The following is a 13,311-nucleotide window of genomic DNA, read 5'->3' on the forward strand; positions in this document are numbered from 1 at the left end:
AGAATACCAAAGAGGTAAGAAGAAAAGTAACCAGCTCATTGTAGCCTAATGTAGCGGAGTAAGAGGACAGTTTCTGCTGCACACATCTACTCAAGGAAAAGTAAAAAGTATAGCAACTGTTTTTCTGCACCACGCAGAAACTCTAGATGTCATGCGTTGGCTTAAGCCGCCTCTCATGCAGCTGGTGTGGATTCTCTCTTCTGTTAACATCAGAACCCGAATGACAATCATGGCATTCCTCGCATGCCACCCTCCCAGTGGGAAGCGGGCGTCAGGCCTTTGTGCACACAGGCAGGGCAAAGTTTCCACTTGGAGGTTTCATCACTCGTCGGGGGTTTTTTGGAAAGAAACGCGCTCCGTATCAGGAGCGGCGAAAGTAACCAAATAAGCTGCGAGCACCGAGGCGTAGCTTTGGTTTCTCATTCCTTGCTGAGGTGCGTAATGTAACACAGCAGAACTAACACAGCCATTCAGGCATAAATCAGCTCATTTAACAGTATTGTTCAGGTAAGAAACATTTCTAAAGTTACCGCTGATGTTCTGTTCGTAGCTCGGCACTCTGTGCGCCAAAAGCTACGCCTTTATTTGGCAGTAGAGCAGAGATGTGGCGTCCCAGCACACATTGTAACACCGGATGGATACTGGAGCCCTCAGAGCCGACCACTTGTGATCGCTTCAGCCAGGATGTATGTTGGTACCAGGTGTAAACGTCCTCTGGGGCTGATTTAATGATGCTTTTAAGGTTGTTTTTTATAACAAAATGCTGTAATTTGCTGTCAAATTCTGTTTTTAGGCTGTAAACACTTTAAAATAGGCACCAGGTCACACGGTTTGTCCTTTTCGGTTGAATTTTTAACCTTTTTAGATTAAATTAACCATCCAGGGACAAAATCTAATCTGTCTCTTACAGCATAATCATCCTCTGCAACACTTTGTTGTTAAGATTATGAAATCAAATCCAATCAAATTTATTTTTATTATTGTATTAATTGCATTATTATTATTATTTGTATCACATTTCATGTACAAAACAATTCAAAGTGCTTCACATAAAATAAAAGCATTGCAGCAGGGAGTGGAAGAAGCGTTAAAAATACATAAAAGAATATAAAGAGAAACAAATAAAATAATTTAAATGAATATAAAAACAAGCAACAGTCCAGATAACCTATTTTCCTACTATAAAAAGTTACATGACACCACAAAGTTGGTAAAATGACGATTATCCAGCTGGAAACTGCAGCAGAAGTTGTTTTGAATCAACACTTGACCACATTTCTGATATTTTTTCCCGTAGGGCGACTGAACTGGTGGACGAAAGTCGTCCCAAACTGTCAGAGTCTGCTGCCGCTGGCAACCAGCGGAGATGGAAACTGCCTGTTGCACGCAGCCTCGCTCGGTGAGCTTCACAGACCATTCACACGAAACCCGAAACACACCGTCAGCATTCATTAGGGGGGCTTCATTGTTAGCTGAAGCACTAATTGCAGCGCGGCCGTGCACATCCCCTCAGCTTCTGTGGCCCATTTGGGTGTCCTGAGAGCACAAAATGAATAGGACAAGTTTTACTTGTTGTCTTCAAAAATGCTAAGAGATGAGACATTCTTATTTTAAAGGTTCATTTGGATATTTCAGCAGAGAGAAACAATATAAACTGTGTTTTTTTTGTTTTGTTTTTTTAATTTAACACTCCAAAAATACAAAAAAGGGCCCCGGTTCATCTGCACAGTTTTTATTATTATTATTATTATTTTTTATAATTTTATATAATATAGTTTTTATACTATTATTATTATTATTATTGTTGTTGTTTTTATTATTTATTATTGTTATTATTATTATTATTATTATTATTATTTTTATTATTGTTGTTGTTTTTATTATTTATTATTGTTGTTATTATTATTATTATTATTATTATATTTAATTTTATTATTATTTGATCATTTTCAAGTGGAAGTGCTCAGAGGATCCTGTTTTATGCGTTTGTTTTCCCACTGCAGGCATGTGGGGCTTCCACGATCGAGACTTGATGCTGCGGAAGTCTCTGTACGCGCTGATGGATCACGGCTTGGAGAGAGAAGCACTGAAGCGCAGGTGGAGGTGGCAGCAGACCCAGCAGAACAAAGAGGTCTGTTACACCGTTTTATGGCAGCTGCAGACTAAATCACAGCAAACATTTCTCAACAAGCTGAAGAGTAGCTTACAGGCTAGCAACTCCAGTGAGTTAACATGTAAGAGCCAAGGCTGAAGAAGGAGCTTTTTGAGAAAAGACATTGAATATATATGTGCTGCAAAGACATTTTGAGGTGTTTTAGAACTTGGAGCAGCGGTAAATCTAGAGATAAAGAAAAAAGAGACACAATTAAATTAGAAAAGAAGACTTAAAGGGCAGGGTTCTCCATCTCAGAGCCAAAGTCTTTTACACCGTTGTTGGGACAAACCGTGGAGGCAACTGCCTGTGTTCTGCCTTCTGCATCTCGTCTGGAACTCCGTATCGTCTCAGGATACATAAACCTTTGCCTTTGAAATGATCAGCACGCGCAGTCTGGTTTGTTTTTGCAGCAGTGAGGTCAGACGAGCTGGATTTTTCCCTCCAGAACAACATTACTGTCTGCACACAGCTTTGGGACATGTACCGCTCCCCCATGATTCCTGTGTGTTACTGGTGGAAAAAAAAGTCTTTAAACATGTATAATAACTAAAGCTGCAGTTAAAGGAAAACAAATGCCTCTGCAGGATTTAAATGTCAAACCCTCTTCTGTCTAAATTCAATTTATACATCGAAAGTAGCGTGTTTAAACTGATTGTTTAAAAGCCTAAAACCGGCCTTTCTCACTGTGTAGTGGCGGCTTTATGCCGGCTTAAACTTAAACTCCAACAACATAAGGGATGACTTTAAACTGGGTCCCTCAGGCTGTTCTTCTGATAATCCCAACTCTGAAATGATTAGGCTAGTTGCTACTTTAGACTGGACCGTGGTGCCATCGCCACCCAACAGGACAGAGAATAAGCATCCAGCTGCCTTAAAGACGACAGTTTAAACCGTCTCTTTCAGTTTCGCAGCCTCCATGTGAGACTTTATGGCCGGCAGACGTGTATTTCTCTGGAACTGAAGTTTAGATCTGCATCTACTGCAGAGTCGTTTCATGCTGGTCTGATAAAACATTTTCGAGAGCCAGAGGTTAGTAGAGGTTAGTAGAGGTTAGTAGAGGTTAGTAGAGGTTAGCAGATGTTGGCAGATGTTATCAGACGTCAGCACAGGTTAGCAGACGTGAGCAGATGTTAGCAGACGTTAGCAGACGTTAGAAGACGTTGGCAGACGTCTGCTAACCTTAGCAGAAGTTAGCAGACGTTAGCAGACGTTAGCAGACGTTAGCAGACGTTAGCAGAAGTTAGCAGATATTAGCAGACATTAGCAGAAGTTAGCAGATGTTAGCAGACATTAGCAGACGTTAGCAGATAGATGTTAGCAGACGTTAGCAGACGTTAGCAGAAGTTAGCAGATGTTAGCAGACATTAGCAGAAGTTAGCAGAAGTTAGCAGACGTTGGCAGACGTTAGCAGATAGATGTTAGCAGATGTTAGCAGATGTTAGCAGACGTTGGCAGACGTTAGCAGATGTTAGCAGATGTTAGCAGAAGTTAGCAGAAGTTAGCAGACGTTGGCAGACGTTAGCAGATAGATGTTAGCAGATGTTAGCAGATGTTAGCAGATGTTAGCAGACGTTAGCAGATGTTAGCAGACGTTGGCAGACGTTAGCAGATGTTAGCAGATGTTAGCAGACATTAGCAGAAGTTAGCAAATGTTGGCAAATGTCAGCAGACGTTAGCAGATGATGACAGCATAAAGATATCAAACAAAAAATAACTGTATTTTCTATCTGTACATATAATTATCTGTTGCTAGCATATACTAATAGTTTATCTTTCAGTGTCAAACTCAAAAGTTGATTATTTTGAAAACGGACGTTTATGGTGCTTTTACGGACCTTTTAAGACATGCGCACGATTTGCCGTTCTGAAGCAGGTTGAGAAGAATCAAAATTAGGCAAATACCGGAGACAGCAGTAAACATCAAAAAAGCGGTGAGGGGGGTTCTAAAACACTGCAGACGACTCAGAAAAGAGGCTTAATGTTGAAAATACCAGAGTTCCCCTTTAAACTTTACCACAAAATCAAAAGTAAGGCGCTTGTGTGGCCTTTTTTTTTTTTTTTTTTAAACAGAACACAATGAATTTTCCCTCCGTGAAAGCAAGCATTGTTGCACACTGAGCATGTCTCTAAAGTACTGCAGACAGCCTGCAGACACCCACAGAGGAGATGCCACATGAATGACTGTGTAAAATTCACCCATCGTTCAACAGCTGCCTCTGACATGTCCTGAAGCAAATTACTTAAACCAGAACTGCTTCAGTGGAGCGACTCGGTGGGAGAGGAGTGTGTGGATGTATGTGACTGTGGGTAATTAAATCCTGGAGGGACTTTCGTGGATTTCTCTCTCTATACGTGATTCTGTTGCTACTGTATGAAAAACACCAAGTTTGCAAAGGCTCAGTTGTCAGTATTTATCCTTGTGGTGAGACGCTATAACGTCACTGCATGCTTTTGTGACATTTGACACTCCCTCTCTAAATGGCAAACGGGTGCATGTGTGTCCTTGCTTTCTCCTCAGTCTGGGCTGGTGTACACGGAGGAGGAGTGGCAGAAGGAGTGGAACGAGCTGTTAAAGCTGGCGTCCAGCGAGCCCAGAATACACTACAGCACCAACGGCACCAACGGGTAAGGTTGGACAACACAGCGACTGTTAACCCACGACACTTTCATTCATCAGCAAACAATGCGCTCACAGTCAGAAGTGAGTCGGCGCTCCTCATGTAGGAGCTTATTTATTGTGACAAACCTAAGTCTAATGAGCTGAATACACAAACTATAAAAACTGTTCTGAGCCTCGTTTGCTGTTGTCAACAAATCCATCAACAAGACGGGCCTGAAGCTAACTTGATCTGGATGTGCTGCTCCATAAACAACAACCGTGTGTCTGTAAATCAAAAACACTTTAGGGCCGAGTCCTCCGACGAGCCGGTTTATGAGAGTTTGGAGGAGTTTCACGTCTTCGTCCTGGCCCACGTCCTCAGAAGGCCCATTGTTGTGGTGGCTGACACCATGCTGAGGGACTCCGGAGGAGAAGGTAAACAAAAAAGCTGCTAACAGGGAAGCTAAAGCTAACGCCTTACTCTCTTTTATTTTCACTTTTAATCTTAATTTGTTTTATATTGAATGATTAGTATCCCTTCTGTTGTATTTGTTGTTGTAGTGTTTATGATTATTTTTTATTATGCTTTTGTTTCTTGGTCGACTGAGGTTGTTTTAAATATGCTCTATAAATGAACTATGACTATAGCTGTGTTCGAAACCGCATACTACATACTGCATACTACATACTGCATAGTACATACTGCATACTGCATATTACATACTGCATACTACACACTGCACACTGCATACTACATACTGCATAATACATACTGCATACTACATACTGCATACTGCATACTGCATACTACATACTGCATACTGCATACCACATACTGCATACTACATACTGAATACTACATACTACATACTGCATACTGCATACTACATACTGCATACTACATACTGCATACTGCATACTACATACTGCATACTGCATACTACATACTGCATACTGCATACCACATACTGCATACTACATACCGCATACTGCATACTACATACTACATACTGCATACTGCATACTGCATACTACATACTACATACTGCATACTGCATACTACATACTACATACTGGATACTACATACTGCATACTACATACTGCATACTACATACTACATACTGCATCCTGCATACTACATACTACATACTGCATCCTGCATACTACATACTACATACTGCATACTACATCCTGCATACTGCATACTACATACTGCATACTACATACTGCATACTACATACTACATACTACATACTGCATACTACATACTACATACTGCATACTACATACTACATACTGCATCCTGCATACTACATACTGCATCCTGCATACTGCATACTACATACTGCATACTGCATGCTACATACTGCATACTACATACTGCATACTGCATACTACATACTACATACTACATACTGCATCCTGCATACTACATACTGCATACTACATACTACATACTGCATACTACATACTGCATACTGCATCCTGCATACTACATACTACATACTGCATACTACATACTACATACTGCATCCTGCATACTGCATACTACATACTGCATACTACATACTACATACTGCATACTACATACTGCATCCTGCATACTACATCCTACATACTGCATACCACATACTACATACCACATACTGCATACTACATACTGCATACTGCATACTACATACTGCATACTGCATGCTACATACTGCATACTACATACTGCATACTGCATACTACATACTACATACTACATACTGCATCCTGCATACTACATACTGCATACTACATACCACATACTGCATACTACATACTGCATACTACATCCTACATACTGCATACCACATACTGCATACCGCATACTACATACTGCATACTGCATCCTGCATACTGCATACCACATACTACACACCGCATACTACATACTGCATACTGCATCCTGCATACTACATACTGCATACTGCATACTGCATACTTCATACTGCATACTGCATACTGCATACTACATACTGCATACTGCATACTACATACTGCATACTACATACTACATACTGCATACTACATACTACATACTGCATACTGCATACTGCATACTGCATCCTGCATACTGCATACTGCATACTACATACTGCATCCTGCATACTACATACTGCATCCTGCATACTGCATACTACATACTGCATACTACATACTACATACTACATCCTACATACTACATACTGCATACTGCATACTACATACTGCATACTACATACTGCATCCTACATACTGCATACCACATACTACATACTACATACTGCATACTGCATACTACATACTGCATACTACATCCTACATACTACATACTGCATACTGCATACTACATACTGCATACTACATACTGCATCCTACATACTGCATACCACATACTACATACTACATACTGCATCCTGCATACTGCATACTGCATACTACATACTGCATACTACATACTGCATACTACATACTACATACTGCATCCTACATACTGCATACCACATACTACATACTGCATACTACATACTGCATACTGCATCCTGCATCCTACATACTGCATACCACATACTACATACTACATATACTACATACTGCATACTACATACTACATATACTACATACTGCATACTACATACTGCATCCTGCATACTACATACTGCATCCTGCATACTGCATACTACATACTGCATACTACATACTGCATACTACATACTACATACTGCATCCTACATACTGCATACCACATACTACATACTACATACTGCATACTGCATACTGCATCCTGCATCCTACATACTGCATACCACATACTACATACTACATATACTACATACTGCATACTACATACTACATATACTACATACTGCATACCACATACTACATATACTACATACTACATACTGCATCCTGCATACTACATACTACATACTACATATACTACATACTGCATACCACATACTACATATACTACATACACTATATACTGCATACTCATCGATCAGACAGTATTCAGAGCGTTTACCCACAATGCATCTCGCTCCTGCCCGAGCCGAAATCAGCTGGCCTGAAGCTGATTTCTCTTAAGCTCTAAACTCTGTAAACTTTAGCAACATTTGAAACATTTTCAGGTGAGAAAGTAGTCGTTTAGATCCCCAACGTGTTGAAAACCTGACAAAATACCGGCTGTTTACAATTTTGTTCCCACGAATTCGGCGCTACTAAAGCTAGCCGCAGTGAGCAACGCACTTCCGGTTATTTTCACAAAATAAAATACCCGTTGCCTTTTATCATAGGGAAAGCCATTACGGTACAATTGGTGCTTTTGTTTTGAAAACAGGAAGTGAACCTACCCTCGTTGTAGCTAGCTTGAAACTGCCGTTTTGACAGGAAATGACGATCGGCGACATCACGTTACGTTGCATCTTGGGTAGTTTGAGTATGAGTAGTAACCTCATGATGCATACCCAACATTTCGGAGAATCTAGTATGCATCCGGGAACTTAAAAAAAGTTAAAGTCAGTATGAGAAGTAGGAGAAGTATGCGGTTTCGAACACAGCATGTGACTATAACCAGGACCTTAGTCACATGGTAACTACATTTGACAGGTTAATTTCTCTTTGTTTAGACGTAAAAAAAGCTTGAATTTGTTCAAATCCTTTTTTTACTCGTTTCTAGCCTTCGCTCCCATCCCATTTGGAGGCATCTACCTACCGCTGGAAGTGCCGGCTGCCAAGTGCCATCGCTCCCCGCTGGTCCTGGCGTACGATCAGGCGCACTTCTCTGCCCTGGTCTCCATGGAGCAGAAGGACAGCTCCAAAGAGCAAGGTGATACTCATCCCTCATTATCACCCCACGTAGAAGCGCTGGCTGTGCACAGTGCCAGAGTTTTTCAGTCCGTTCCAGAGCTGACGTCCTCATTTTGTCATGGAGCAGTTTTTTTTTTTTTTTTTTGTCTGATGGGGGGGTTCAAATCTAGTGTTGAGCAGCAATTTATTTAGAAGTGTTGACTCATTTCTGGGTGGCTTTTAAGTATTCAGTGTTCCCTTCTCTTAAATGGGCTAAAAACATGCACAAGAGAATCATCTTTACACACAGTGGGCGACACGATTAAACTGTGCCAAAGGACAAAAAAAAAAAGCTGATTTTATTTCATAATTAAGTATTAAACATGATAACAGCGGCTTACACAAAATAACACAAAACATAGCAGCCTGTGATGATGGAGACGGGGAGTAGGACCATCACTGGTAACCTTTACTTATATCAGATTAAACCTGAATCAGAGAAGAGCTATTCGCCATTATTTTAATCCTCAAAGTTTATCACATGTTTTGAACCACAGTGGTCACAATTACTTGACATTTGCAATGCATCCTGGGTGGATGATGTCATCTATCCAGCTCCCGTGTGAGGGATGTTACAGCTTTTACCAGCCTGCTTTTGGTTGGAGTTTTCAATTCAAAATGTATTTATATAGCACATTAAAACAACCTCAGCTGACCAAAGTGCTTCACAAAAGCAACTGCATCACATATTAAGAGAGTCGTCAATAAAATAGCAATAAGAATAACTTCATCATAGATAAATATTAAATTAGAGATAAAATTAGCAATAAAATAGCAATAAGAATAACTTCATCACAGATAAATATTAAATTTGAGATCAAATTAGCAATAAAATAACAATAAGAATAACTTCAACACAGATAAAATTTAAATTTGAGATCAAATTAGCAATAAAATAACAATAAGAATAACTTAATCATAGATAAATATTAAATTTGAGATAAAATTAGCAATAAAATAACAATAAGAATAACTTCAACACAGATAAAAATTAAATTTGAGATCAAATTAGCAATAAAATAACAATAAGAATAACTTCAACACAGATAGAAATTAAATTTGAGATAAAATTAGCAATAAAATAGCAATAACAATAACTTCAACACAGATAAAAATTAAATTTGAGATCAAATTAGCAATAAAATAGCAATAACAATAACTTCAACACAGATAAAAATTAAATTTGAGATCAAATTAGCAATAAAATAACAATAAGAATAACTTAATCATAGATAAAAATTAAATTTGAGATCAAATTAGCAATAAAATAGCAATAAGAATAACTTCAACACAGATAAAAATTAAATTTGAGATCAAATTAGCAATAAAATAGCAATAAGAATAACTTCAACACAGATAAAAATTAAATTTGAGATCAAATTAGCAATAAAATAGCAATAAGAATAACTTCAACACAGATAAAAATTAAATTTGAGATCAAATTAGCAATAAAATAACAATAAGAATACTTTCAACACAGATAGAAATTAAATTTGAGATAAAATTAGCAATGAAGTGGAGTGTAGGGCTGCAGCAGCTCACTTAAGTAAGACGGTAAACACTTAAAAACAATCAATAAAACCTTAAATTTCACCCACAATGAAGGGTGCACAAGAAGGAATTACCAGTTTTCAGTCAGAAGGGACGTGAAACAGGCCTTTTCACGTGTTTTCTGGATAACCGGAGTGGAAAAGAAAGCTGCGTTCTCACCACCAGTTATTTTTAACCCTGAAACCAGAACAATCAAAGTTCAAACAAATGGAAAAACTAGTAGTGAAACATGTTGTGAAAGCCCCGCCCCCCTCGGCTTTGTTTACCTCGGACGGTTAGCGGCAGAAGGTGGAGCTGCACCAACGCCACAGACTGATATTCCTCATCTCTGTGTGCGTTTCCTGTGATAAACTACAATAGCGTGACCACGAGCAGAATGATTTAAGACCTCTCGAGCCTCTTCAGTATCACATCTGTGCAGCTAATCTCGGCTTTAATCTAATAATCAAAATGTCATATTAGTCTGGGTTAGTCTGGCTGCTTCAGTGCCAGCGGCCGAGTGAAGAAGAGGCTTCGTGTTGTCTGCAACAACCCGAGCCTTTGTTGGTCAAATATCTTACCTTTGCATCTAAAATGCCAGATAAAAAAGGGCCGAGCTCAAATAAAAGGGTTTTGATTTACGGGACGGTACTTTGAATGAAATGAAATGCTGTTGCGGGATGAATGTCTTCTGATATATTGCCCTGTTTTCAATGTTTATCGCCCCCATCACGGGTAAAAATCTTAGACAACCGAGCGCTTGTTTCTCGCTCTGAATCTCAATTTTCCTGAATTTCAACTTGTTTTACGAGTTTAAATATCGAGTTTGGGGACGACCTGTTTTTTTTGGACTCCAAATGTCAACAAACACAAACATTACAAACGAAGAAACCGTTTGGAATGACGAGTGCAGCTGCTGGGAAAGCAATTACCACGAAATGGCTTAAGGCCAGACACTACAGGTGAATAGGGTAATATTTTAAAATAATAGATATCACCATGAAACTTCCTCAGTCGATTTACTTATACAAGTATGAAAAAAAATGTATTACAAGTTTTAGAAATGTGTATGTTTAAGTATGCAAATTAGGCATTATCTCATTAAATATGCGCATATTTGCATATATTTCCAGAAGCTAGATCTGAACATATGATAAAGCCAGGTGCAAAATTCTTTTTTCATTTTGTTTACACACAACATGAAAAGAAAATTACAGAGGGATTTCAGGATATCTGCTTTCATTTCCTAGGAAATCAAAATATACTGCGCATAGCCTAAAAAACATCAATTTTCACCATATTTTTTTATTATAATGACACATAAATCAGGCCAGGAATGATTTATCAATAAATCCTTCTGCAAACATCTTCAGAATACTGCTGAGTGTATAACTGGAAAGTTTGGTGTTAGTAGGTGCTCCATAGCTGAGATATTGATACTGGAAAAATACAGAAAACTGATTTTCAGAAAACGGCATTTAAAGATTTAAATAGGGGAATTCATTTTGGTAAATTTGGGCGAAACCTACTGCCGCGATTAAACAAAATGTGATGAAATAAACATTTTAATTTATGTTTTGAAGTAACATTGAAGGAGTAGACTGGCCCAAGGCCGTGTCTCGCCTTAAAGCAGATACCCCATCTATTAGGGAATGGTATGATATTGTATACGAAATCTATCGAGTGGAGAGAATTACTTTCTCTGTGAGGCTCCAGGACTGTAAATTTGAGGAAATTTGGAAGAAATGGAAAATGTATATTCTCCCGAGACGCCCAACCTTTGTTTAACAAGAAAGAAGCATATTAGCATCTTGCTTGTATGTTTTAGTGTTTGTTTTTTTCCCTTTTGTGGTTTTATTTTTATATATCACCTCATGTTCTGTTCTGATTATATATTTTTTTTAAAAAAGTAAAAGGATCAGACTGTAAAGGGATGTAACCTGTGATAATAGTCTGATTGACATGTAACTAGGGTTTAGCCTGACTACGTCATACTCACGATTCTAGTCAGAATGTGAGTCTGATACTGCTCAATAGAGATTTGAGTATGTGGCGTGTTTCAACCGAACCAGGAGAAAAAATGCCTCTTCGCTCAATTGGATAGACCTACAACCAATCAGAGCAACGTAGTATGTGACGTAGATTAAGCAACACACACTTGTTGTAGGAAGGACGGCAAAAACATATTTTCTATCGATAAAAGCCTTTATCACGTTCCTCTGTTCGTCTTTCAAAATGAATGCAATGTGGAGATCCTGTAGAACAGACTCGATGGCAGAATCTACACACCCTAGCTCTCCAGCGGCAGCCATGTTCAGCTCTTTAGTGACGTACTCGATAATGTCCCTGTTGATCATCTGTCCATCATCGTATAAAGCCCGCCCTGGCAATCTGATTGGTCCGACCAATTCTTGGTCGGGCATAATGATTTCCCAACTGAGCAGAGCCAGACCGAACTTCCCGACCAAAACTTTTATGGGCGGGGCTAAGTTCGGCTGGCACCCAGGCTAACTAGGGTTGCCAACTCCTTGAAAAATAAATAAGGGACACCTCAGTAGAAGGGCCGGCCCAAACCGATTGCCTTCACCTTTCCTGGCCTGGTGAACTTTTTAGCCCCTTTTTTTGTGAGTGAAACCACTTTTTAACTATTTCACTCGAACCTGAATTGAATTAGATGCATATTTTTGAGTGACATGAACACCTGGAAAACTAATTATTATCCAGCAATTCACTTTAATATAAAAAAACTAAATTAACTGAATAAAATAAGTATCTTTCTTAAAGGAGAAGTTCATTATTTTTTTTTTTTTGACCTGTGTCTTTATTTCACCAATACTTTAAGACGAATGAATGAAAAAATGTTTTTCCCCCTGTTTGAGTAAAAGTACTATTGCCCTGTTAGCTCATAGTTGCTGTGTTGTTGTTATTTTGTAGCAGAGTGGTGCAAAAAGTCTACATTAAGTGGTTTCAGAGAGTTACATGGTTCTGTAAGAGCATTCAGAAAACAAAACAGCAATGTACTGATATTAGAAAATGTAGTTTGTACTTTTAAAAGTAAGTTCTTCAGTACTTTAACTTAATTTTGAGCAAATTTTACTTGTAGTTGAGTAAGATTTGACCATGAGTATCAATACTGACTCAAGTATTGGAGTTGAGTACTTTGTCCACCAC

The 13,311-nt window shown here is 38.7% G+C and overlaps 1 protein-coding gene across 5 annotated transcripts in view; it reads left to right on the forward strand.

Annotated features, from left to right (window-relative positions):
* The window catches only part of otud7b (OTU deubiquitinase 7B), a 50,685-nt gene that overhangs the window by 29,744 nt on the left and 7,630 nt on the right, over positions 1 to 13,311 (forward strand). For all 5 annotated transcript variants that reach the window (XM_075466276.1, XM_075466279.1, XM_075466277.1 and 2 more), the window contains exons 5-9: positions 1,298 to 1,399; positions 2,004 to 2,131; positions 4,674 to 4,780; positions 5,062 to 5,189; positions 8,441 to 8,590. In XM_075466276.1, the coding sequence (XP_075322391.1) occupies positions 1,298 to 1,399; positions 2,004 to 2,131; positions 4,674 to 4,780; positions 5,062 to 5,189; positions 8,441 to 8,590 (615 nt within the window). The remainder of the gene's footprint in view (positions 1 to 1,297; positions 1,400 to 2,003; positions 2,132 to 4,673; positions 4,781 to 5,061; positions 5,190 to 8,440; positions 8,591 to 13,311) is intronic.

The sequence above is a fragment of the Odontesthes bonariensis genome, chromosome 5 (assembly GCF_027942865.1).
Source record: "Odontesthes bonariensis isolate fOdoBon6 chromosome 5, fOdoBon6.hap1, whole genome shotgun sequence".
Taxonomy (NCBI): Eukaryota; Metazoa; Chordata; class Actinopteri; order Atheriniformes; family Atherinopsidae; genus Odontesthes; species Odontesthes bonariensis.